Source organism: Dromaius novaehollandiae, chromosome 2 (assembly GCF_036370855.1).
Source record: "Dromaius novaehollandiae isolate bDroNov1 chromosome 2, bDroNov1.hap1, whole genome shotgun sequence".
Lineage (NCBI taxonomy): Eukaryota > Metazoa > Chordata > Aves > Casuariiformes > Dromaiidae > Dromaius > Dromaius novaehollandiae.
In genome coordinates this window covers 167,934,887-167,959,749 of record NC_088099.1, presented here as the reverse complement: position 1 = coordinate 167,959,749, position 24,863 = coordinate 167,934,887, and the positions used below count along the sequence as shown (strand labels likewise).

General features: G+C 51.0%; 2 protein-coding genes across 4 annotated transcripts in view; one reads left to right on the top strand and one right to left on the bottom strand.

The window, feature by feature from the left end:
- The window catches only part of RHPN1 (rhophilin Rho GTPase binding protein 1), a 39,457-nt gene extending 26,263 nt beyond the window's left edge, over positions 1–13,194 (bottom strand). The window contains exons 1-2 of one of the 3 annotated variants that reach the window (XM_026113645.2): positions 12,837–13,194; positions 1,147–1,265 (exon numbers count right to left, since the gene is read on the bottom strand). In XM_026113645.2, the coding sequence (XP_025969430.1) occupies positions 1,147–1,265; positions 12,837–12,932 (215 nt within the window). In that variant the 5' untranslated portion in view covers positions 12,933–13,194. Of the gene's footprint in view, positions 1–1,146; positions 1,266–12,356; positions 12,603–12,836 lie in introns of those variants that run through there. The other 2 variants (XM_026113646.2, XM_064507943.1) reach the window with 2 other exon arrangements.
- Positions 13,195–16,716: 3,522 nt separating this feature from the next.
- LOC135327382 (ABC transporter F family member 4-like) lies at positions 16,717–24,857 on the top strand. Its single transcript, XM_064505507.1, has 8 exons — positions 16,717–16,798; positions 17,575–17,700; positions 18,024–18,123; positions 18,302–18,375; positions 18,792–18,885; positions 21,285–21,343; positions 23,558–23,618; positions 23,760–24,857. The coding sequence occupies exons 2-8, from the start codon at positions 17,639–17,641 to the stop codon at positions 24,855–24,857; spliced, it is 1,548 nt and encodes a 515-aa protein (XP_064361577.1). The 5' UTR covers positions 16,717–16,798; positions 17,575–17,638.
- The last annotated feature ends 6 nt before the right edge of the window (positions 24,858–24,863 follow it).

Here is a 24,863-nt window from a genome sequence, read left to right as displayed (position 1 = left end):
GACCTGCCCTCTGTGTACATGTGGGCAGGTCTGCTCAGATATCGTGTAAGAACATAAGATACGCAAGAGCTACAAAAAAATTCCCAGGTAGAAGAGACAAAATAGCTGTAAAAACCCTGCGTTTGCATCATGCTTCTATCGTGACCACTCTTCAGGGGAAGGCAGCAACCAGCTGGATCTACCTGTGCTGGACCAGCTGCAGTCTGAAAGCCATGCAAACATCTCAGCTTTTGCACAACCCTACACGTGCATCCTCCTAACAGAAAGGGAGAGCAGCCGGCTCCCACTGGACTAAAGCTGTGCAATACCAGAGTTATCGGACAGATTCTGTCCTGGTGGAAGTACTGGGACAAGTTTTAACAAAGCTGAATTTGACCAGCTTGCTGGGGGTACCAAACAGCACCTATGCATTCAGAGCTCAGTCTCAATTCAACATTTGTTTCCACTATTTCATCCACTCACACCCTGGTTTGTAACAGGCTTCCAGGAAATTAAAATAGCTACCATTCGATAGCATGGTAAAGACGCATAACATCAGCATTGCGCTGAACAAAGTGCAAGCGCATCCAGGGAAGTTGCTGCAAAGTCAAGGAAAAAACTGAGCAAACCCAGAGCAAGGCACAGCCACAGGAGTGACAGCATCCATCAGTTCCCAGACACTGAGATAAAGGAGTGTGTTTTAGGTAACTGGGATAAGTTCCTCCTAAAGCCTGTGGGACAGGAGACAGGAGCAAAACAGCTGAGCAAATCGGAAGGGAGCAGATCAGGCATGCCAAAGAAAGCAGAGATAAGTCTGTCTGTAGTGACACTGGGGCAGAGGAGGGCACTTAGAAGACGTAGGAGAGTTATCAGGGTAGAAAGCAGCTGTTTCTGTGCAGTTTGGAGTCTGACAGTCTGCCTTGTCCAAGCAGCAGATGAACTTGTGTCTCAAAAAAAAAAGAAAAGCAAAAAACCAGAAATATCCTTTGTCTCAAAAAGCAGTCTTCATTAAAATAGCAGGTGCTGTCTGGACAAATGATGGCCTGCAGCACAGTGTGTGACACAAAAATAAGTTGATAAAACAGTTTTGTGTCCCCCCCCTTCCCTGCTCCATGAGACCATGTTTCCCCCCAGGGCCAGACTGATGCTCTGGGGGCCAGGACTCACCTGAAGAGGTTCTCCGCCCCCGCTCGCATCCTCATCTCCTTGTTGATCTGCTGGTTAATTCGTGCACGGCGATGCTGCAGCTTGCTGCGCTGGGTCTGTGCAAAGGGATCGCAGCCCTGCTGAGAAAGACATCACGGTCTCACTACGGCACAACAGTGGCTTTCCCCGTCCCACGGGCCTGGGGGCCTGCTCGGTTCTGCATCACCCCCAAGCAGCACAGTGAACACGCATGCATACACGGAGGCTTTGGGTTTCTTTCCATGGAGACAGATCATCTTTCTTGCCATCTCCCACAATAGCCAAGACAATGCCATTAGCGGATAAAAAGTTCAGTGATGTCGAGGGCTGCAGGCTTGTGATACAACCCTCCTACACATTTCCAAGCCGTGGCTGGGAGCAGCAGCAAGCTTGAATTGCAGCAGGACAGGGTCAGGTTTGGCACAAGGAAGCAACATGCGTTGTTTAAGCTTGGGGACAGACCGCTGCCAGACACAGTCCCTGCAGGATTTTAGGCACATGCTACCTGGGAGCATGTGGACAAGACCCTTGCTACAGCTAGGGACAGAGAAGTGTCCCCTCCACCCCAATTTCCTCTGAAGATTTGCCACCCTGTAGCACTAGACCAACCCCACTCAGACCACCACACTCAAGAATGATGGTAGTGCCATATTTCAGATGCCTTGTTGCTTTATGCATCTGTATGGCCCTGGAGAGCTGCATACCAAAGGCATTTGGAGTCCAGCATCCCAAAAAGCAGCACAGCTTTTGAGAAAGTGTCGGAAGCAGCTGGCAATATTGGGTGATAAAAATCTCTCAGCTACTCAAAAACAGCTTCCCAAATACAACAGTGAAACAATACAGAAACTAGACATCTCTTTTCCAGGATCTTACCATGCAGATACCACACAAAAGAGTTAAGATAACCATCCTGAGGACATGCTGCAGATGAGCTCAACAAAACCCTAAAGCTTGGAAATAGATGTGATCCTGGAAATAGATGTGATCATGCCATTTACAAGTGCTCGCAACTCTTGCTGGCTACAGCGGAATCAAGTCCAGGCAGCAAGTCAAGAGTTCATGCGATGGAGACGTGATTTGCACAAAGCAGTAAATTAATTCCATCCCTGCCTCATTTGCTACGGCTCACTTTCTGCAGACAGGGAAGTACGTTTAATCTCTAACTTCAGGAAATAACAGATGGTAATATCCTTCTGTCTTGCAAGGGCAAAAGGTTACTATGGGATGCCCCAAGCAGAAACACTCTTGAGAAAAGGGTCTCTGCAATCAGTGCCACAAAAGCTCTACCCAAGCAGAGACGATTTCTATTGTGCAAGGAACAGTTCAGACAGCTGAAACCGGCCCCTACGAGCTCCCTGGATAAAAAGCCTGTTTGGAAGGGCAAAGGCTGGGCAGTTCAGGAGGCTGGAGACCTCGGAGCCTGCTTTTCTCACACCAGTGTGAAGTGCATGCCTTTGACGCTGGCAGCATTGCCAAGACCAATACAAGGATGGAAAACACCCTGTATGAAGTGTCTGACGAACACAGCAGCCTCACTCTGACCCGCTGCAGGAGCCACCTCTAACTGCATGCACATCCCTCTAAGGCAGTAGTAAGGACTCACTGTAGCACTAAAACTGAAGTTACTCAAAGCCCCTACTCCAACCTCTTATTTCCCTTAGAGAACCTCAATCCTCAGTTTGCTACACACTGACAGTCTACTGTTTTACCTCCATCATCACTGCTGGGGAACCCTTCACCTTCACATCAAGAGGGTATTTTGCCACCCAAGAGACTCTGCAGAGCCCTGACAGACTGCTGTTTCCAACAGTCCATGCTACTGTCCAATCCAAAATGTCTCAGCTAACTCCATCCACATAAAGAAACCCTTGGTGGACTTCACCAGGTCCCTTTTCCCTACGACACTCAAAGGAGGTGCTTGCTTGGGAAATCCAGCCGGATGGGTTGCAACAGTCTCAGATCCAATGGCTTGGGCAACACTTGGTCACATCTCTAGGAATACTGAAGATCTCATATCTTCCCCGTGAGATTCTGAGAAGAACAAGTAGTTTGTTAGGAAGGGTTCAAGTGACTTTTCTGGAATGTTAGAGAGGTAGGAAAGGAAAAACTTCTCATTCAAAAAAAGGGACCAGCTTTGATTTGTAGGGAATGGAAAATTTTGCATTTTAAACATGCTTCAGGCTAGATGTCTATAAAAAAACAATTTCTCTTAAATATATTTACAGACAAACGAGAGGTGTCCAGTTCAAAAGACTTCCTGGGATAACATGGACATTTTCATTTAAGTGTACCAACTATGAGGGCAAATCCGACATTAGAGATTGAGGAATCAAAGTCACCCCATCTGGTCTGTAAATCTACAGGCTTAGTGTTTTGCAGTAATCCATGAATTTGTTGCAATTACTGGAGGCTGAAGGAGCAAGCTGGAAGCACAAGACCCTGGTTATTCTAGAAGAGCAATTAAATGGGACATTAAGGATAACACCAACTGCTGCACGAATCTCAATTCCAAGACAGTCAGAGGAACAAATACCCTCTTCTGAAAGGTCCAATTTCTAGAAACACTATGGAGGAACCTACCCATCTCCTGCACACACCCTTTGCCCAGGGAGAAACTCAAGAAGTTGAAAGAAAATGGAAAAGGATGAGGATTCCCACACCACACAACCCAGTGATGGATTGTGCCAGGTTTTCTCAAAGGAGAATAAGCTGGGTCATAGCTGAAGGCACTTCCAAGCAACAGGTCCTACTCAAATCCAAACACCAAGCAGCAAAGAGGACAGCACAAGCCTCTCTTGGCAACAGGATTCAAGGGAATCTGCAAAGAATGAAGTACAGCCCATTCGAGGGGGTGCGTGTAATGATTTGGTTGAGAAAAAAACTCAAAACTCAGAGATGCCCCAGAATAAGAGGGTGTCAAGGAATGGTTTTGCTCACTGAAGCACTGCTCCTAACCACCAGGCCTGCAATCAAAGCAAACAGAGGTGCAAGTCTCCAGAGCAGCAGAAGCAGGACAAGAACAGGGTGGGAAGGCTGGTATATAGGCAGCAAAAGGGACTGAGCTCAAAACTAACCTGGTCTCACACACTGAGGAAGACAGAGCTGTGGCTGGAAAGGAGCTCTTCATACAGACATATTCCAAGGCATTTTAGGAGTGTTTCTTTTAGCACTTAAGAGCTGATTGCAAACATTGCCTTCAACCCTGTTTCCCCATATAGCACACAACGTTAACCTATATACAGGAAATTACAGCTTAAAAGGAGGGAAAAGGAGCAGCAAAGAAAAGACTGTGCTTATTAGAGTTTCAACAACCTGTCACGTTTACAGGTGACAGCTGCCTTGTGCTTGTCAGCTCCGGAGGCATGCAAACCAAACGGGGGTATGCAAACATATCCAAATACATGCAAGGGAATGGGATGCAAACCCCCCCCCCCCCCCCCGAGCCTGCAAGTCTCTGGGAGCCATAAAAATCAGCCCAAAGCAGGACAAGCTCAACAGCAGTTTCTCAACCTGTTAGGGAAAACCAGGCACTGTCCATCTCGCAGCACTGCTGGAAGGAGAGAAGAGCCAGCTGTGCTCCTGCAGCTCCAGAGTCCACCTGGAGAAGCAGAGACCTTGCGCTGAGCTTGGAGAGGACAAGGAAAAAACCTGTTACTGGGTCAAGCTAAACTCCAGATTTGCACTAACAGCCATCCTCAGCAAATCCTTGGCACAGAGGGGAAACAAAATACATGCTGCTCTGAGAGAAGCAAGCTAAAAGCCTGGTTCCCTGCAGTGTTCACCCCCACAATGCAATAACTCCAGCTCCCTGCCTGCAATCCCAGTGGCAGCTCCCCCACACCAGTAGCATACAGAAATGCTGTGGTCAGCCCAAAGCCTGGGACGAGGCACCGGAGCCGAGATCCTGCCCTCCCTCGGCCTCTGTGGGAGGGAGGCGGAGCACATCTTTTCTTTTCAGCCTCCAGTTCTTATTCCTCTCGCAGGAACTTTCATCATCTTTGAGACCTCTCTAACTCTTCTAAAGGTTTGGTTGAAATCAGTCAGAGGAGTTTAAGAATTAGCAGGGAAGAGAAGCAAAAACTACGTGAGAGCCAGGAGACCCAAAGAATTGTCTCTTCTGTCATTTGTCCTTGGCAAAGGCACACGTAGAAGGACAACCCAAAACCATGCAGGAGTGCCAAGCATTAGGCTGTAGAAAGGATATTCTTGTCCGGAGGCAAGGCATACAGGAGGACAGCTATGGCAGAAATGAGATGCAGCGTGGCATGAAAAGCCACTAGGATGACTCTACAAGACATCCAAGGAAAGCATTAAAATCTCTTCATTATAAACAATTAAGGGGTATAATTAATCAACCTGGCCGTTCCTCACTCTTCCTAGGCCCAGCTTGAGACAGCACCAAGGAGGGGGGCAAAACTCAAGTCACCGCAGTGTCAAAGCTCTGGAAGCCAAAGCTGATCAAAGAGACCATTGCTCAAGTATCCAAACACAGAAGCACCGATAACAATTAATCGCTTTGGCTTTCCGTGCACGCACAAACACATTGCCTTCCAGGAACACTTGCAAGCCCTGGGGAGCAGGCGCTCCAACAGCACCGGGATGCTGCAGCACTTGGATTTGCCCAGACTTCTGCCTGCAAGAGACAAACTAAGCCACTTGTACAGCTGCAAGGTTGTTTTTCCAGCTGAATGCTGCGTGTCTTTTCAATCCGATTTAATGAGATAGTTATCAATTCCCATCCAGGCTCTTAAGCCAACAACAAAACCATACTGGAAAGTCAGGTATTAGAGCTCTGATGTAACAGCAAAGCCTTGGGAGGATGTCAAGTCAGGATCTTGAGACTTGCTGCCCTTAGGGACTTCACTTGATCTTCCCGCATCTTGCTTTCTTCACCCATTGTGAAGCTCGGTAACTGCAATCAACCACGAAACTGCAGCACATCTCTCCATAAGAGGCTCTGCCATCTATCCTGAAGCATCATTACCAACCAGCATGTGCTGACATAAGCACGCTGCCAAGGCCACCACAGCAAACAACTACATTTAGTCTCCAGCTGTTCCTGGAGACCTTCAGAAATGAAAGTTTTCCCCAAATATTGAAGCAATAAGGAAATTCAGCACCAGAATGAGAAGCTTAGCCCAGGCAAGCTTACATATAGGAGAGAAAGAAAACACCACAAGCAAAGACCACCTTTAGATTGAAAGGGGTGTTGGGAAAGATCAGAGAAAGCATGCACAGCCCCTCACAGCTTGCATTCAAACAGACAAAACTGTCTGTATCTATTCTCTTTGAGTTGCAACCATGAGCTAAAAGCCATAGAACAGAGTTTCTAAAGTAAGTGGTGACAGATTTCAGCATGCTTTATATAAGAGGGCATAAAAACAAAAAAAGTTGTTGCAAGTTTTAAAAGGGATTCTCCTGGCTTAATTCTTCTCTGCACAAACTCTTGTGAAAAACTCTTTTAGAACAGAAAAAAAGCATGCTATTTTCAAACAGTTTCTTGGGCTTTCGAGCGTACCTGGGGACATTGATACAAGAATAAAGTTGGGTGGCTCTGAAGCAGCCAAGCGAAAAGCCAGGTTGAACATGACATTTCTTAGATCTCCATTTAAAAGGCTTTAAGCTAGGTAAAGTGAGTACTGAACGCCTCCATCAACAAGAGGCCATAAACTGTGCAGCACCTATAAAACAGCCTGTGCTGTTCTGACTGCATGTACACCAAGTACAACATATGTTAAGAAAGCCATGAAAACGAATGAGGTGTGGGTCATTAAGTTACATGACTGGTGTCCCGCTCTGAAGTTTATTGCTTCTGACAAAGGAGGATTAGAGCCAGTATTATTGTAGCAAGGCCATTCTGTGCTCAGAAGAAATCTGCCAAATAATACTACATTCAACACTCAACGTGCAAGGACAATAATGTTACAGAAAGTGCTCACGCTGTACCTTCAGGTAAGGGGGAAGAAAAATGGGGAAGAGGCCAGGGAGCATCTTCCAGAGGAGGCCAAGACAAATACGTTCCCTTATGAGCAATCTCAAGGTTTCTGCCAGCTTAAACCCTGCCTTTGCAGGGAACACATACAATGATGTAATTGTGCTGGTAACTCCCAAAGCTGACACTTCTTCCAGTCTATGAACATCCATGTGGGGTGTTAAATAGGGCAATTATGTGGTTAGGCTTCCTCTTATAAGCAAGTCCTTAGGGAATGTTTGCTTAGAGATGGTCATCAAATGTACTTTGCACTTCTGGTCTCCAGTACCGTAAAGAGATGGAGACAAGATGCGTCTCATGATGAGGCACATCTAGCATCTAATTTGTGACCTTGGTGCAAGAGCAAGGCCACTGCCTTCCTGCTTTGTTACTGGCACTAACAACACACAAGACTGCGATCACCTTTTGGAAGAGGTGGAGGCCAGCAAGTCCCAAGAGAAAAGCCATGCACAAAGGGACTCATTTCTGCTGCAGCATTTCTGCTATGAAAGTAGGAGCTTGGCAGCTGGAGGCAACTCGGGAACAACAAAGCCCAAGCGTATTAAGTGATCAAAGGATGGCTGTGAGCTGTCAGCATGACATCTGTGAGAAAGGAAAATGTGATCCTAGGATGTGCTGCTACAGTTACAAGCAACAGAGAAATGGAAATGCAAGTTCTGTTACTTAAGGGGCCACTGAATCCTTGTCTGGAGCAGCGGACACAGCTCAAGAGCATGCTAGTATAAAGCAGGCATGGATCTACTCAAAATAGAAATCAGAAAGGGATCTGTAGCTATGAGATTAGCTACAGCCCAAACTGATATCCAGCAAAAGCTACTTGTAAAGCTATAGTTTGGCTGCATCATGAAAGGCCTCCATAGCACAACTGCTGGAACAGGGACTGAAATGGGAGAGCTGGAAGGACCACACAGTCTAATGACTTTTTCCAGCCACAAAACACTCATCACCAGGAGTGTTACAAATTAGAAAGGCTCAAGAGTATCCACAGAATAGCTGGTGAAACCAAAATATGTTGAATTCACACATTAACAGGATACATCCAAAATACCACAACAACATGAGATGTGATGCCAACCTAGGCTGCAGACCCATCACCAAGTAAATGAAACACACATGCTCAAGGACAGAGAAGTTATAGGAGATTGCTGTAGGACAGTGGAGCACCAGCTGGTCCTGTATCACTACCACATAGTATAAACACACACACACACACATATATATATACATACACATATATAATATATATATATTACACTGACCAACAGTATGAGTGTCACCAAGGGGTGAACCAATGCTTCAGAGAAATCAGGCATTTTCCATAACGACCTCCTTTTTCAAAGGGGTGGCACCCGTTCTCATGATAACAGACTTATCTGCCTTAAGATTTATAGTTAAGGCCATACACTGCACACATGTGGCAGCATATCTCCACTCAGTGCCAGACAACACAGGCTTGTAACTTCACTCACTCTTGGTGCTGATCCAAAAATCGGTCTTATCAAATCTTACAACAAAAAGTAATACAGTTTGATGCTAGAAACAACCAGAGCTCAGGAAATCAGGTCAATGGCAGGATTAAGCCATCTTGGTTTCCACTGCTCAGATTGACTCGGGAGATGCCGGATACCATGAGTATGCCAAGCTCTTCAGCATGGCCCAGCTGGATTTAAGAAAGTGACCCACGATGCTCAGCTTACATTGCTCTATCCCCTGAAGATCTCCAGCTCCCTTCAGCATTTTCATTATCCCAGACTGCTGCATACGACCCTCCGTCTTGGGGAATTTTTCTTAAAAAGAGAATTTTATAAATTATCCCTCCAAGGAAACAGACAGATTATTACATTTTTCTTTAAAGGGAGGAAGTCAAGAAGCATCAAAGTGTCACTATCCAACCTTTCCTGAGGGAAATAACAGGATGTGGTTCAATTCTGCTGTCAGACTATCCATGGTGATTTCATTCAGTCAACCTCTCTCGAGTATTGTCTTGTTCCCTCATCACACCAGTCAGTCGCTGAGGTTAGTTGCTCCAGGCAGAAATACACCCCTCGTACAAAATTCCAGGGGATCTACTCAAGTCTGGCTCTCTGTGACTCACCTCTGTCTCATCTCCTTCTACCCCAGCTACTTCCAAAAGCTACCCCAGGTGCTACTTCTGTATGCACAATATGTCTACTACAGGGAAAACACTGGAGGGTGTTTGGCAGTCAGGATATAAGACATTGAGCCAAAGCAAAGCAGGCTACAAAATGTGCCTGACAAGTCAGTTTGACACCTGATAGCCATGAGGGGAACACTCCAGATATAGCATATTTTGGCAGCCACGGTAGATTTGGTACACTGAATGGTTCACGATGCCTAAAATCCCCTGTCATCCAAGAGGAGACTCCTTCAAGTAGGGCTGGGGTTCAGGGGCAATGGAAAAGCTGTGCCAGTGCTGTACTCATTTTGCTGCTGACTCTAAAGGTCTCCAACCTCCAGAGCTCTCGGTTTAGTGAGTCTCAGGCAACAAGCCCATATAGAATTCAACACCGCAGAGCAACTAACCCTTCCTGCAATGCTAGTTTGCATACTCCACGCAATTAAAATCGCATGTGAAGGAGTGCAAGTGCTAAAGTACAAGGAAACCAAACAGTTTTTGCTCAGGAACCATTCCCAGCAACTCCAGCAGGAGTGATGAAAAAACAGTTCAAGGTCAAGAGTTGGAAGGGTCGGGAAACAGAAGTCAACAGCAAATGTAACTCAGACAGCATTCAGAGGAGACCCAATGCAAGTTCTCCAAGTGAAAGGTAGCTCTTTACTTCATTTGCTCTTCATTCTCGAACCCAGTGCAAGATGGGCAAATTACACATTACAGAATATCAACGCTAGCTCTATAGTTTTTAAAAAAAGTCAAAATCCTGTATGCAGACAAGTAAGAGCTCAAAGATGACACACCAACCTCTACAGACACGTGGAAGGCTGTACTAGGAAATGCTGACACTCTTCGCTGCTGTGGCATACAAAACACTGCTGTTATTAACAGAGATACCCTTGATCTGTGACCCACAAACCATGTACGTGGCCTCAGGCTGTAACCTCAGCCCACTCTCACCCTGCAAATTTTATCCAGCAATTGCTTACAAGACCTCCAACTCAAGGCAGGTACTCACTTTCATGCACTGTCAAGACACTCAGGAGCAGTAATATTTTCCAGCATAAGCATGTGTAAAGTTTCATCCCCAGCAGAGTCTGCACAGAGAGTCCAACAGATGGAAAACCGACAGTGAAAGTAGGGCAACTAACCATAGTATCAAACTCTACACTCCTGGTTTATTTCCAGATCATTTTGAACCGTGCTAGTGTGAAAGCACTACTATCTCAACAGAGTCAGAGCTGTCAGCTGGGATTACTATTACTTTTCGTCATCCATGAGATTTTGAACTGGCCACACAGAACAAGTGGCCAAGTGACCCTGGTTCAGCCTGTATTAGCAAGCCAGAAAGAGCAAAACAAAACCCAGGAGACTGCTCCATACACAAAAAGCAAACTAAAATCCTTCTTTTAAAAGATTATGGATAATTTCCTCCCAGCCAAGTTCATTTTAAAAACTGATACAGGCTGTGACTCCAAGACAAGAGTAGGTCACAGACATATTCCTCCCCCCTGCCCTTAATGTCTGTTTATATATAAAAGTCACTATCATGAAACTAATCTCATGAAGCACTCCAGCTGAATGCTGTTTTTCTGTGGGAGACATTAGCAGCTAAGACCTCTAAAACCTTTATTGAGAATATGGTTACATCACGCAGCCTTTTAACAAATGAGTTGAGGATTAAGGTTTTAAACTCCCCAAAGAAATGCCCTGGCTGTTGGCTAATGCACTGAGCGAAAGCAAGGGGGTGGGGAGGGAGAGGAAAAAAAGAAAAAGAGTATTTGGCTTTTCAGACAGCTCAACCTGTACAAATCTGCATCCACACCTTCCATTTCAGGAACCTGCACCGGCTCCGGGAAGATCGGGGAGGCACAGGGTTGCCTGCATGTCATGAAAGACAGGCAGGGCGCCAGCAGGAAACAGATGTATTAAATCTTTGGCTACAGAACGTTAACCCCAGCAAAAGATAACCACCACAGTGATATTTGTAATCCTCTGCAAAAAGAATAAACACACAGCAGTCACATCCACAGCCTCCAATGCATTCAAAGATGACTAGCGAGGGCTACACTAGTTTTTTTCCTAAGCTGATACTGCTAATAGGAAATCTAATCAGGTGCTTTTACAATAAAGAAAATAATCGTGTTATGACAGATGCTGCATATCCTCTGCCAGTTTTTTTTTTTCCAAATGGTTTGCAACATTTTCCTATGTTATTCTCTTCTGTGTTACTGTCCAAGAGATTCAAGCAGCGTAAACCAACTGCTCATACAAGGGAAATGGTGTGTCCATATGTGGACTAGATTGGAAAAGATGTCCTGCTAATCTTCCCCTGCGAGTAGCACCTGCTATTTAGACAAGGCTCTGGGTAAGCTCCAACCTGGTTTAAGGTTGCAGTCTCTAACTGAAGTCAGAAAGGCCAGACATTAGCATGGGTGACTCAAGATCAGATTGATCCTTCTCTAGCAGAGGTTGCAGTTTCAACCCTTGCTTGGGAAAAACCACCTCCAGAGCCCGAACCAGCTTTTTTTCTTCTTGCCAAAGGGCTGCAGAAACAGAGCTCTGCACAGCACCTCTTTGCTGGAGAACGAGTTTTTAAAATTATATCCTTGTAAAAGGGATCGGATTACAAGGAGAATTCACGGCAGGTCTACAAAGCTCCCTCCCAGGGGACAGGGCTAATGGGAGACACTTAAAGCAGTCCTGGAAGCCAATGTTTACCTGCCTTATCGCCACTGTACAACAAACAGTACTCTTTAAAGCCCTCTCAATCACAGGAGCATGCAATACCCCCGTTGACACCCAAGGGACACGGAGGAAAGTCACACCGAGCACCAGCATCGGTGGCAACCTGTGGACAATCCCTGCTGGCTTCACCCTGCTGTTACTAATTAAACGAGTGACGGCAAAGGCGTTATCAGCCTGATCTCCCAGGGCAGCTCGCTCACGCACAAAAAACAACCAAAAAGAGCAAGTGCACAGAGTCAGGCTGCGGGTGCGTGGACTCTCCTCGCATGCAGCTCCGGCCGTGCGGGAAAGCATGCCATGAAGCAACACCCCGCTGGTTACCTCCGGCAGCAAGAGGGAGCATAGACGACGCTCTGCTGGGCAGAACTGGCTTCCTACAGGCAAGAGGGAGGAAAAGCCAAAATATAGGAGAATTAAACAGGTTGAAAGAAAGAAAAAATCAGTCACCAGGAGGCTTGCGGAGGAAGCGGTGGTGGAGGAATGGGGTTTAAGAGACAAGTCGTGCAGGGCTGCCTCTGTAGATGGGTTATTAGACCGGTTTCCATCCTGCATCAACCTGAACACCCCAAAACAGCCCAGGCCTTTGCCCAACACCCCAGCAAGGTCGGAGGACGAGGATGGACCTGCATCGCCATCCATCCTTGCAGCACCCATGGGCACCTCCGTGCCCCAGGACGGTCCCTGCTCTGTTGGGGGGAGATGGAGAGAGACCATAAAGCAACGCCGAGCTCCAACATGTCCCAAGGGGCATCAGCCAGCGCGTGTCCCCCCCCCGCGGGCCCCCACCACCCCTGCCCTCACCTTCCGGGCGCTGCTGCTCTGGAGGGCTTGCAGCAGGACGAAGCCGCCGTCCCCGTCTCCTCCGCCGGCCGGGCTCTCCTCGGCGGGGGCCAGCATCTCCGGCGGCACGGCATCCGCGGGGCCACCGCGGCCCCCCCAGAGCCCGGGGCCTCCCCGGTGGGGCCCCGCGCGCCCCCAACCTCCTCGGGGTGCGACGGGGGCTCCGGGCCCGGCCCTGGGAACCAGCCCGGGGGGGACCCGCTGACCAGGCGGCGAGGGTTAGACGCCCACTAGCCCCCCCGGCCCCCCACGCTGCGGGCAACCGACCTCCGCCTGGGGGCGAACCCCAGTCCCGCCTCCCCCAGGCCCCTCGGGGGCTCCCCCAGCCCCCCACCCGCCGTGGGCAGGCACCCCCCGGCCGGGATCGAGCCCCCCCGAGCCGCGCCGCCCCCAGCGGCCGGGTGAGAGGCGCAGCCCTCGGCCGCCCCCGAGCAGCAGCAGCAGCAGCAGCGGGGCCCGGCCCCGGCGCGGGGCATAAGCTGGGCGGCGGGGCGGGGCGAAGCCAGGCCGCGGCCAATGGAGGGAGGGCGGGGCGGGGATCGACGGCGGCGTTGGCCAATGGGAGCGCCCGGACGGAGGGCGCGGGGCGGGGGGGGTTGGCGGAGCGGTTCGGGGAGGGGAGGGGCGGAGGGGTGCCCCGTCGCCCGTGGCAACGGTGGGAATTAGAACGCCGAGGGCGTCACGGGCGGGGCGGGGCCGCGCGCGCCCCTCCCCAGCTGGGCGGCCCCGCCCCTCGGGCACATCTGGGCGCAACCCCCCCCCCCGCCCTGCGCGCGCCCCGCGCCACAGCTGGGCGCCTCCTCCCGCCCATGCCACATCTGGGCGCCCCCCCCAATTCAAGCCCGGCATTACCCGCACGCTTGCCCCCCCCACCGTGCAGCCCCTGGCCTTGCCCCCCCCCCCAGTGCAACATCTGGGCTGCTGTGGCAGGGAGGAGGGGGTGCAAAAAGGCAGCACAGCGCACCCCCCCCCCCCCCAGCCAGGACTCATCCCAGCTCCTGCTGCCTTCTACAGCAATGCAGCGTCCAAGCTGCTCCCCGCCGTGCCACCCCTTGGCCACATCGTGCCCCCACCCCAAAACATCTGGACTGTGGCGTAGCAGCTGGGTGCTGGACCCTGCATCTGCCTTCCCTATCAGCCCTGAGCCGAACACGGCCACGCTCCTGCAGCACGTGGGCCTCGCAGTGCCCTTCCTCCGCTACAACTGTCAGACACTGCTCCTACACAGCCCTGATTCTTTCCAAAAAGAAGAAAAAAAACCCTTTGCTTTCTCTGGGCAGAGATACAGGCAAAACCTGTCCCACTTTTACTGCCTTTGAGACATCTCGGTAAATCACGAGACTATTTTGCCTTCAAGCATGCTCGTAAAATAAGAACCAACCTAGTCAATGTTGTTAAAGCCGGCAAAGTTTTGTGAAGAAGTGCCCGGAGACTGAAAAACACCAGCACCCTGGTTGCACGCTCAGCACGGTGCCTCTGCGTGTACCCTAACGCGTGCAGCGCCCGGCACAGGGATCTGGGCTGGATTCTCCCAGTGCCACCAGGCTTCGGCTCAGCATCCGCCGGGGCTGTGAACACGGCACACCGGCGTGTGTCACCCTGAAGAGGTCCCGTAGCCTTTCCTGGGGCCTCCGTTTACTTCCATAATAAAGTTAATGAGACTGCACTTGTGCACGATGAGTCGTATTCATTGCCGACAGGGCACGTAGAGCAACGTGCAGATTCAGCCATTTAACAAGCGGAAAAAAAAAATTAGCGCTGTATGCATTAAACCATTTACATTGCATGAATTTATTTCATAACAGCCCCGTTCGACTAAACCGCTTCCCCTTTCCCCAACAAGTTTTCCTTGTCGGTTCTTCGAGGTTTGGTCAGCTCGGAGGGGTGTGATCTTGGAGGACCAAATGCACCGCACACCTTGCCCAGCTCAAGGCAGGCGCCAAGGGCCCAGGTCTCAGCTTCTCCTATAGAAATGGTTGTTGAGCACAGTGAGATGGGAACATTGTATTTCTCTTCCTTAAAACACGCTCCAACGTAAAAAATACCCCATTTGCCAGCGCAGTCGCTGTTGTCGTGTTGCTCGTCATTGCACCTTAATGTTTGCAGCAGCCTGATGCCTGCAAAACCCGCAGACGTGGAGCCCACGCAGGAAGAACCTTCTCCCTGCCCAAATGCGCAGCCGGCTCCGGCTCCTCCGCGCCCTTCTTCGGGGAGGATGCGTCGTTCTGGTTCGCTTTCTGCTGACGAGGAAGCCGCGTTCAGCCCAATTTGGACTGACGCCTCGCAGGCTGTTACCACCAACACAGCCCTTGTGGTTGCCAGCAGCTCGCCGCGCCGGCGCCGAGCAGGGGACCCGTTGGCAGCCCGGCTCGGCTTTCCCGGCGGCAGAGCCCTGGACGGAGTGATCCTGCTCCCCGTCTCCCACATCAACTCCTTTGCAGAGAGCTTTGGCATCTGCAAAGGGAAAATATCGTATAAAAAGACCTTGGTTATCAAGGGGGTTGAGCCAGGTTGTGTTTTGGTGGGATTTACAAGCTGGCTGGAGCTGGTCTGGGTTGGGGCGGGTTTCTCCCGGCTCGCATGCCATGCACACGCCATCCTTTCCCCTCGCAGACATCCCAGCTGGGGTGGGACAGCTTGGGAGAAGCTCTCACCAGGAACCGGGTGCTAGGGCTGAATAAGTCTCTATGGGACCCAGGGTGAAAATTCAGCAGAAGGCGAGAGCGTGGAAGAAAACCCGCGATACGCCAGTCGCCGGCTTTGCGACTCTGCGGCCCGGCAGAAGGAGGCCGAGAGCGAACAAGCCCTGGCAAGAAGTCCTCGCCTGCTCCCTGCCCTGGGGCCGGCTCCCACCCCTTGACGACTTTTACTCATCCAGCAAGAAAAGTGGCTTGGATGCATTTTCCACGGGTGGCGCAACCGGGATCAAAGAAGCCCTCCCGGAGCCAGCCCTGCCCACGGGGACCTCTGCTCCCGGCCGGCGACCGGGCTCGACCTTGGACCGGGGAATGTACAGCCCGCTACTCGCCCAGGCTGGAGATCTGGATACAGGGCAATGCCTTTCCCTGTCCTTTCCTTAAAATCAGGTGGTGCTGGCCCAGGAAAGCTTGCAGCTTGCATGCCAGTGGTTGCAAGTGCCAGGGCTGTGCAGAGCAGGCTGGTGCCCGGGAGAGATTTCCCTATGGAGAAGAAGGTTGGAGGGCTCCTCACTTTGTGCTGCCGTGCTTGCAGCCCTACGTGTTGTCTTAGGAGCGCTGATTGAGGACTGAAAACCTGTTTCAAGCCTCCTGCTCAGCTGCTAGGAGGTGCCTGATGGCAAACACAGGCAGGTGCAAGCAATAGACTCCCCTGCATGAACAGAGCTGGAGGAGAGAGGAGGAGGATGGTGCAAATGCTTTAGAGAGAGAGCAATGGGCAGCAGCAAGCAGCAGCCTGCAGGATCAGGCCTCCAGGTCCAGTGCCTGTGCTCAGAGACCCCCCTGAAGTGCAAGATGGGGCTGGTGCTAGGTAAGAGGCAGCTGAAAAAGTCTGGCTTTTGTGAGCAATTTAATCACCCAACCTCAGGGCTAATATCTCCCCCAAAGGAGAATTCCCCAAGCTGCTTGCACCATGGCTGTTTGGTGCAATGCAACAGCTCCTCTTTGAAGGTCCCAGACCTCTACTTGAGCAGTGCAAAGTGCTTTCCACCCAGCAGTTCCCCACACAGAAGAGGTGCTGGCTGATGGGTCTCCTAAAATTCACCTTTCAGGCTAAAACTTCATTTCCCAGGATGCATCTTGGGCTGGGGACCTCCAATCAGGGCCAAGGGAGTCTTGAAATAAGCTCCCTGCAAGGGGGCATTGCCCTTAGGGAGGTTGCTGAGGAGGTTTGTGAGGTCTTACCCACTCTGGGCAGCATCAAGAGAGCATGTTAGCCTGCACCAGGTGAGTGTGGGGGCCCACCAGCAGCTGCAAGCACTTAGGGCTCTGGAAGGGCTGGTAAAATATGAAGGTTTTCAGTCTGTTTCCCATTCTTTGAGAAGTTTGCAGGGTCTCTCCTTCTGCTTCGTGGCTTGTGTTTTCATCCTTGAAAATTCCTGGTTTTCCTAGGAGGGTGAAGGTCTCCTTTGCCCTTCGTGGATGGGGACCACCTAGGTGTTGTTTCAGTTGTAGCTGTATTGCTTACATCCCCTATAGCTTTAGGCTTCCAGGCAGGAGCAGTGATTTTGGGGGCAGGGGTGTCCAGCTGCTCCATGTGTACCTGGGGAGATGAGGGGTTCAGGCTCCCAGTGCTGGGAAGGAGGTGAGAGGAGAGAAGTGGTGATAGCTGGAGGATGGTGGCCTGGGTGTCTGCCTTTGAAAGGAGTCAGATTCTCAGTTTTGCTCTTGTTTCTTCCTTACGTTTTACTATTTTCTGCTGTGGTGTCTTTCTGGCTGTTGCTTTGAGGATGCAAATCAACCCTGGCATGAGACCCCCATCAGCCTGCAAGGAGGTCTGTGTTACAGAGTTGTGCATTTGCCTGCTCTTTGAGGGGGGGCTTTTTGTTTTGGGAGTGACCTTATTTTCTCTGCTGTGGCAGCAGCTTGGGGCTGAGCAGGGCTGGTAGCAGTGGGATCCCAACATGTAGTTGCAGACTTCAGGATCGAGCCTGGAGCAAACGCCTGGCAGAGCCGCCTCCGAGAGTGAAACCTCAGTGCTAATGGCTGCGTCTTGCTTGCAGTTGTCCTTGGGGATGCTGAGCAAGTCCTGCGTCCGTTCACGAAGAGGAGGCAGCTGCAAGAGCCATGGGGATCTCGAGGGCGAGCGGCACAAAGGCACCAGCGAAGGCGAAGAGCAGCATTAGCCGGTAGGCACTGCCAGCTATCGCGAGTGGGATGTGGGCAGGGGGGCTTGGGGTCTCCCAGCTTTGTGTTACTGTGCTTGAAGTGACTGCATGATATATCGGTAGGGCAGCTCATCCCTAAAATAGGCAGCTGTGAGATGCCTGGTGTAGATGCTCCAAATTTCCTTTTAGGGGTGTTTTTTTGGTGCTGCCAGACATACGGGTTTGGCAGTGTGGTTTCATACCCTAACCTATCTTGGCAGTATTTGCAGCTTTGCCACAAGACAGAGAGCTGGGAGATGCTGGCTGGTCATGGCAATGGTGGGACAGCTTTGCTCTTTCCCCAGGAAACACAAGAGTGAGTTGGACAAGGGGCAGGATGTGCCGAAGATGCCCAGAGGAAAGGCTGTGAGGAAGGAGCTGGAGGAAACTCTGTGCACGGATCAGGTAGGAGGTATCCTACTGGCCACCCTCCCCACGTGTGGATCCCGTGGGCTTTGGAGGTGACCCTCGAGCTGATCCCACCAGGCACAAGCATGCCGAGTTTTGTGCCCTGCACGCATCTGGCCTGTGGCACAAACTTTCTTCCCGTTAAAACTGTTTCCCTGTTCTGACCTGAGCACAGGCCCCTGCCTCAAAAGGGAAGAAGAAAACACCCAAAGTCAAGGAGAAGCCACTGCAGGAAAACATCATCAGCAGGTAACTTCTCCCGCAATGGCCTTGCCAGGAGCAGGGCTGGAAGGGGCAGACAGGGAGGAAATGGGAGCCCTTGGGCAGAGCTGGCAGAAAGAGTGGTGTCCTGGGGAGCTGAGGATGGCTCTGGATCTCTCTTCCAGTGCTTGTGTTGGAAGGTGGAAGATGTCCCACACTTGTGCGGGATGGAGTGGGGTTGTCCTAGTCTGACCAATAGACATGTTTTCAGTCAATGCAATTTCTCAGTGGGAACGGGGTCCCAAGGAGATGTACGAGATGTTCATCTCAAGAAAAGCTGCTGGAGACCCAAGGTGCTGCCTGGAGAGAGGAGACAGCTCTGTTCTCTTTGGGTTGCTTTAATTATCAAAGATCTTTTTTATCAGAAAAACTTGCGTTCTCTCTCTGTCTCCTTTTTTGCTAAGAAGCTCTCTAAAGCAAGAGGCTGCAGAAGGCAAAGGTCCTAGCTCAACTCCGTGTGATGGGATCCGAGTGAAAGAGGAAGCCGTGTCTGAACCGGTACGTGGCAATGTCTCTGCCGAAGGATTAAGGAGCACTCGTGTAGTTTGCTTTCAAGGGAGCTGTGAGGATGGAATCTGATACCTTGTGGTTGGGTATGAGCCCCTAAAAGGGTTTCTTTGAACACCTTGAATTAAATCTAGGTAGCCCAGAGTGGCAGGAACAGACCTTGCAAGGAGCTTAGAAGACAAGTAGGGTGCACTTAAGTCTGGTCTAGACTTCCAAGAGGCTGGAATAACTTTATAACGCTTCCTTAGCCTGAGATGAAAAATGTGCTTTGGGAAGACCTTGCAAATAATAGAAAGTGGCTTCCTGAAAACTTGTGCCAAATCTCCCTTTTTCCATGTTGGTTACTGCAGTGTCCGGGTTGAGCTGGACTGGTTTGCAGTAGCCATGGGGTGGAGTTGCAGCAGATAAAGTGGCCAGATACAGAAAATTTCAGGGTCGGATGAAAGGATCTGTTCCTATTTCAGCACAGATATGATATAAATAAAGGACTGTTCAGCAGATAGGATTTTTCACATCTGTCCTGTGTGTACACTGTATTTAAGCAGAAAGTTTGCTTCAGTTGTTAAAGAGCAAATTATCCCAAGCTTGTGCACCCCACCAGCAAATGCGCATGGCGTTGGGGCTGAATCAGTCATTTTGAGTGTTGAACCAAGAGTGAGAGCTGGTCTTAAAGGGGAGCACCAGGACCTTGGTGACTCGTCCCTGACCGAGACATCTGGTCTTTGCTGCTGTTGGAGTGATGGTGGAGAGCGCAATAACGTGGACAATGCAAAATGGATGGGGAATCGGCCACAATAACGTACCACATTTGGGCAAAAAAACCCCCAACAGGGCTGGGGTATAGGGTTACCCTGTGGCTGAGATAACCCCAGACAGACTAACTGCAACGTGGCTGCGGCTGCGTGTCCTGACTGGGGCAGACATTCAAGGAAGGCTTTGCCCCCCTAGAGCTGGTAGTGGCTGCGATTTGGGCCGTGGCTTTGTTGCAGGTGGAGCCTTGGGGAAGCCAGTGGGGCTTTACGTGTTGGCAGGTAGGACCAGAGGTCCATCAGTGGGGTAATTTCCCCATAGCAGGGCCCCTGCTGAGTGCTTTGCTGCTTCAAAGACGTTTGGCACTTGCTTTTCCCTTGAGTCACTGTCCCTCTTGCAAACTGTCCAAAATATCTGAGGTCTCTCCTGCATCAGGGTTTGCAGCTCTGCAAGGGCCAAGAGCTGAGCTGCATCCTCCCTGCCGGTGTCCTGGTATTGCCACTCTTCCCATTGCAAATACCTGGCATTTATGTGCAGGATTTCTTTGAAAGACTGTGGCTGGCTGCCGCTGGGCACCCTCCTGAATTTACCAGTCTGATTTTGACAGTGGCTGAAGGATTGTGAATTCAAGAGCAGGCGTATTCCCAGGGACCAGAAATGTCTGTTGCCATAAGCAACCTTTAATTAACTCATTTTTTTCCCCCCTCCTTAATGAGTTAACACAGCTGTTTCTCAGCAGAAAAAAAACCCTGTGTGGTTTTGGCCTCCCTTTAAAGCCTTAGAAAGGAAAACTTGGGGAGTCGGAATTGGTAATGAAATACTCGGTGCTTGGCAAGTGTTGGCTAAAGCTGGGACTGATTTCAGGGCACTGCACGGCAAGACACATCCTTGCGTTTTGCTTGGCAGCGTGTGCAGACCTCAGCACCAGCAGAATAAGAGACTGATTTCGGCTTTTAAAACAAGCGTACCAGCAACATGATAACGTTTCTGGTTGCCTTTGCAGGTCAGCTTTTAGGGCTTTGAGCTAAGTCCTACCTGAGCCCATCTTCTGTTGTTCCAGCTGTTGTCCTTAGCTTCTGTATCTGTTTGCTTTTTCCGCTTCTGCACCTCTCCAATTCTCCCCTCCCTGCTGTTTCCCCTTCTTGTATTTCTGCTTCTGCCAGCCTGGTGGTTTTGCCCCCCGCCTTTCTCGCCATCTGCTACAATTGTCATTTAATCTGCTAAAGGCGAAGCTGCCACTAATGCACAAAACTGTGACTCGAGAGATCATCTTTCTGGAGCCCTCCTACCCCTTCTTGCATCCTGGACAGGTCCTTGTGTTGGGTGTCCCCGATAGCAGCATCGCATCTAATGAGTGATTAAGTGGAGTGGGGATAGTTTCCATGTTCTGGCTCCAAAAAGTACCTTTTTAGTGTTGGTAGAGGCAACCAATGGCTTTCCCAACCCTGGAAAAATGTCCACGCTTTCCCTGTGCTTTGAAAAGCCTAGCTAATTTTGGGTGGTCATTGTGGGCTTTGCTGTTCCTGGTTTCCATCCAGGCTGGATGAGGGAGGAAAGGGTGATGCCATCATCGGGGGCATCGCAACGTTTCCTACGGCTCCGGGCAGGAGCAATCCGACGCGGCTGTGCATCTCTTGCAGGAGCAGCCCAAACCCACGCTCCGCCAAGGGCCGGCTCCGGGACAAGAGGGTGCCTCGAGGTAGGTTCGTTGGGCTGCTTTGCCACGTCTGCGTGCTTTCGGTGACCCTGTACCTACAAAAACGGGGCAGTGGGGAAATGCCACGGGGGACACCCGGCTCCCCAGAGCCTGGGAGCCGGGCGTTTCTCTTGCTGCATGTCAGATCTGGGCAGAGATATGAAACTAAATTCATAAGCAGCTAATCCTCTCTGCGTCTCGGAGTCGGGGGCTTTCATGTCCGGCGAGAGGCCTCTAATGAGACCTTCTGGGGAAGGCGCCGATCCCGAAACGTTGCAGGACTTGGCCGTCTGAGTCACGAATTCGTTGGCACCGCGCTTGCTCCCGTGGGCCTGATGAGACCGGGGGAGCTGAGCAGGTTTTGCAGAGCGTGCTGGGCTATTTACCCTAACGAGTTCGGTGGAAATTGTGCAACGCTCGCTTTAGTTGCGCAGAAAAAAGCGGTCCAACCCCCGGACCCGGTGGTTTCCCCGGCATTGCTCCCCCTGCACCGACGCCGCTCTCGCTGCCGGAGCGGTTGAACTCTCTGAGGGAAGGAAACCGCAGACCCGGGGCAGGGCTGTGGGAAAGCCAGTAGTGCCTGGTGATTTATTTGACTGCAAAGCCGCATTGCGATGGCCTGCGTTTTGCTAAATGCTGAGCCTCACCCACGGAGGAGCCTGATGGGACAGGGAAGGGTGATTTTTATTTAAATGAAGCTTCCCTTTGGGGCTGTCCTGAGCCCTGCATTGCGCTGAAGTCCCACCAGCTGGTAATTCAGCTATGGCCTTGACTGTCTTTTAGAGATGGACCCAAATTCTCCCTTCCCCTTGCGGAAATCCTGTCTGTGGGATGCTTCAGCTAAAAGCAAGCTGTGACTGACTGCACTTTGGGTGAGAAACCCAGCCGGTTTTGAGCTTCTCTTCCACACTTGCAACAGGATTGAGCGAGCGGGTGGTACTTCAAAACCAGCCTCACTGAATCTTCCTTTGGCCCTGGTAGGGTGTTTGGTGGCCGGACCTCTGGTCCAGGCAGCAGAGCTTGTGACCCTGCCTGGTTTCTTCTGTGGTTGCTGGAAAGGTTGCTAATACCTTGTGTGGAGGTTTTTTGGGGAGGGGAAGGTTGTTAGCTGCAAAGCTATTGCCAAGAGGCCACCGTGGCCTTGGTCCTGTAGAGTCTTCAGCTGACCCTGCCTTGGCATAGGCTGCTCTTGCCACCCCCTCGCCGATCTTTCTCTTTGCCTTTTTGCAGCACGGGCAACCCAAAAGTGAGGTTCCCAGCTCCTTCTCCGGCTTGGAGCAGCTCTGGGAGAAAGTGGTTTTTAGAGGAGCAGGTTTGTGCTTTGCGATGCTGCATGTGCCACAGATGGAGCTCCCAAAAATTCACCTGTCCTCTTGGCTGACTGGGAAAATGCTCCCAATTTCCTCACCCCTCGTGCTGCTGTTGGAGAGAACAGACCTGTCTGCTCCTTATCCGGCAGCTCATTGCCGGGAGCAGGCCATTGGCTTTTCCTTGCCTTTTCCAGTGGATATTTAGCAGTTTTTCAGTGAGAGCTGGAAAGCTTTTGCAAAATCTTCACCTTCCTTTTTGCTCTGCAGGCAGAGTTAAGGCTCTCCTAGCCTTAAATAGTGATTTCTATTCACTTTTTTTAAAACACTTTTTTTTTTTTTTGATTTTTGTTTTCCCTTGATTGCATTTGTTTGTCCATGCCATTACAGTGCTCTTTAGCCTGTGCTATCCCCAGGCTCTGCCTTCTCCCTTCCTCCTCTCTCTTCTGCATCCCACCAGCTTCCTCCCCATCTTGGTGCCGGGGGATCGTGCAGGCAGGGCCCTGCCTGGAGCACGGGGACAGCTGCGCATTTTGGCCAGAGCCAAATCCCTGCAAACCTGTCCCCTTCTCCAAGACAAGGGAATTCCCAAGAGGCTGCTTTGGTGCATCCCCCATTTGATCTTGAGGCCTTCATGGTCCTGCTCATTTGAGCTTCCTGGGGCCACCGTGTTGCTGTGGCAGATGGGTCAGGTCTCTTCCACTTTGGGATGTCTCCATCGCCCACAGCAGCCAAGATGCCGTTGTGCTGGAAGGGATACGTGGACTCACTTGAGAGGCATCCCGAAATACCAGTGTATCAATACTTTATTGATGTTTTTGATGTTGATATCTTGCATTTTCGGCTCATGCACGAGGTGGAGGCTGGCGCTTGCAAATGCGGTTAAAAGCGGCTGTGCCATTTGTTGCAGGTCAGAGCATGAGCCCCGGAGAGCGGGAACAGCAGCAGGACGGAGGATCCCAGCACCCCAGGTCAGAGTTGGAGTAGGAAACTTCCCAGCAGTCAGTGACGACCGTGGCAACGGCACCTTTCCGTTGCCACCTCCTCCGTGCATCTGAGCTCCTGGATTATCCTTCCCGACTTAAATCTTTCTTCCTTCTTGGCTGTTTCAGAAGGTGCCGAGGCAGCGGGAGATGAGATGGGACGGTGCTAACGGCGAGGTGGCATCCGTCCATGGAGAGCCGGGGGTTTCGGGGGAGGTCGTTGCAGACGAAGCGGGTCTGGACGTGGAGGAGAGGAGAGAGGAGGAGCTGGACTCCCCTCGCCTGGAGCCGGGTGCCCGAGGCCCGAAGAGGAAACGGGGAGGAAACGGAGAAAAGCAAGAGCGAAGAAAGCGGCAGGGGAGGGGACTGATGAGAAAAGATGCCGATGAGGAGGAGGACAAGTTGGAGGAAGGGGACCTGGGGACCCGAGCAGAGGAGCAGGGTGCTGGCGAGGGAAGGAACAGGGGAACGGAGCAGGGAAAAGCTGGGAGGACAACCAGGAGGTCCAGCCCCATCCCAGGAAGGGGCAATGGGGCTGGCGGCAGCAGGGAAAGGGCCGGTAGAGGGGATGGGGAGAGAGGGGGCGAGGATGGATGGGGGGAGCAAGATGGGGCTGACAATGGGGGACAGGCAGGACCGAGCCGGGGGAAGAAAAGGCCGGAGAAGGTGAAGGCGGAGAAGAGCAAAAAGGTGAAATCAGAGCGGGGGAAGAGCAGGGAGAGGGAGGAAAAGGGGGGAAGGAAAAAAGTTAAAAAGGAAAAAATTTCAGAAGCAGAACAAAATGTAGAATGGGCAGATGAGGAACAGGAGAAACAAGAAGGAGAGAGACCAGGAGGGAGTAAGGGGAGGGTTGGGAAAGGGAAGGAGAGTGAAGATGAAAAGGGAATCAAGCAGGAGGAGGAAGAGGAGGATGAGCAAGGGGGCGAAGGACAGGAAACAATCTGGAGCACGGACCTTGGGCAAGAGGTGAAAGAGGAGGGTGATGCGGAGACAGAAGTGCCAGAGAAAGACAAAAAGCGGAAAGCTAAGGCGAAAAAGCCAAAGGAGGAAACAAAAGAGAAGGGGAAGAAGAGCAAAGAGAAGAGCAAGGAGTCAGATGCCCCGGAGAAAACCCGGAAAAGGAAATCCAAGGAAGAAGGAGAAGAGAAGAACAGCAAAAAAACTAAAAAGGAGGAAAAAGAGAAAGAAAAAAAGAAAGAAGAGACACAAAACAAATGGAAATGGTAATGTTCT

Excerpts from the sequence above, each read along its gene's own strand:
- LOC135327382 (XM_064505507.1), top strand. The coding sequence starts at position 17,639 with ATGGGGATCTCGAGGGCGAGCGGCACAAAGGCACCAGCGAAGGCGAAG. Across the intron at positions 18,124-18,301 it reads AAACTCTGTGCACGGATCAG|GCCCCTGCCTCAAAAGGGAA; the intron begins GTAGGAGGTATC and ends ACCTGAGCACAG. Across the intron at positions 21,344-23,557 it reads GGACAAGAGGGTGCCTCGAG|GTCAGAGCATGAGCCCCGGA; the intron begins GTAGGTTCGTTG and ends CATTTGTTGCAG.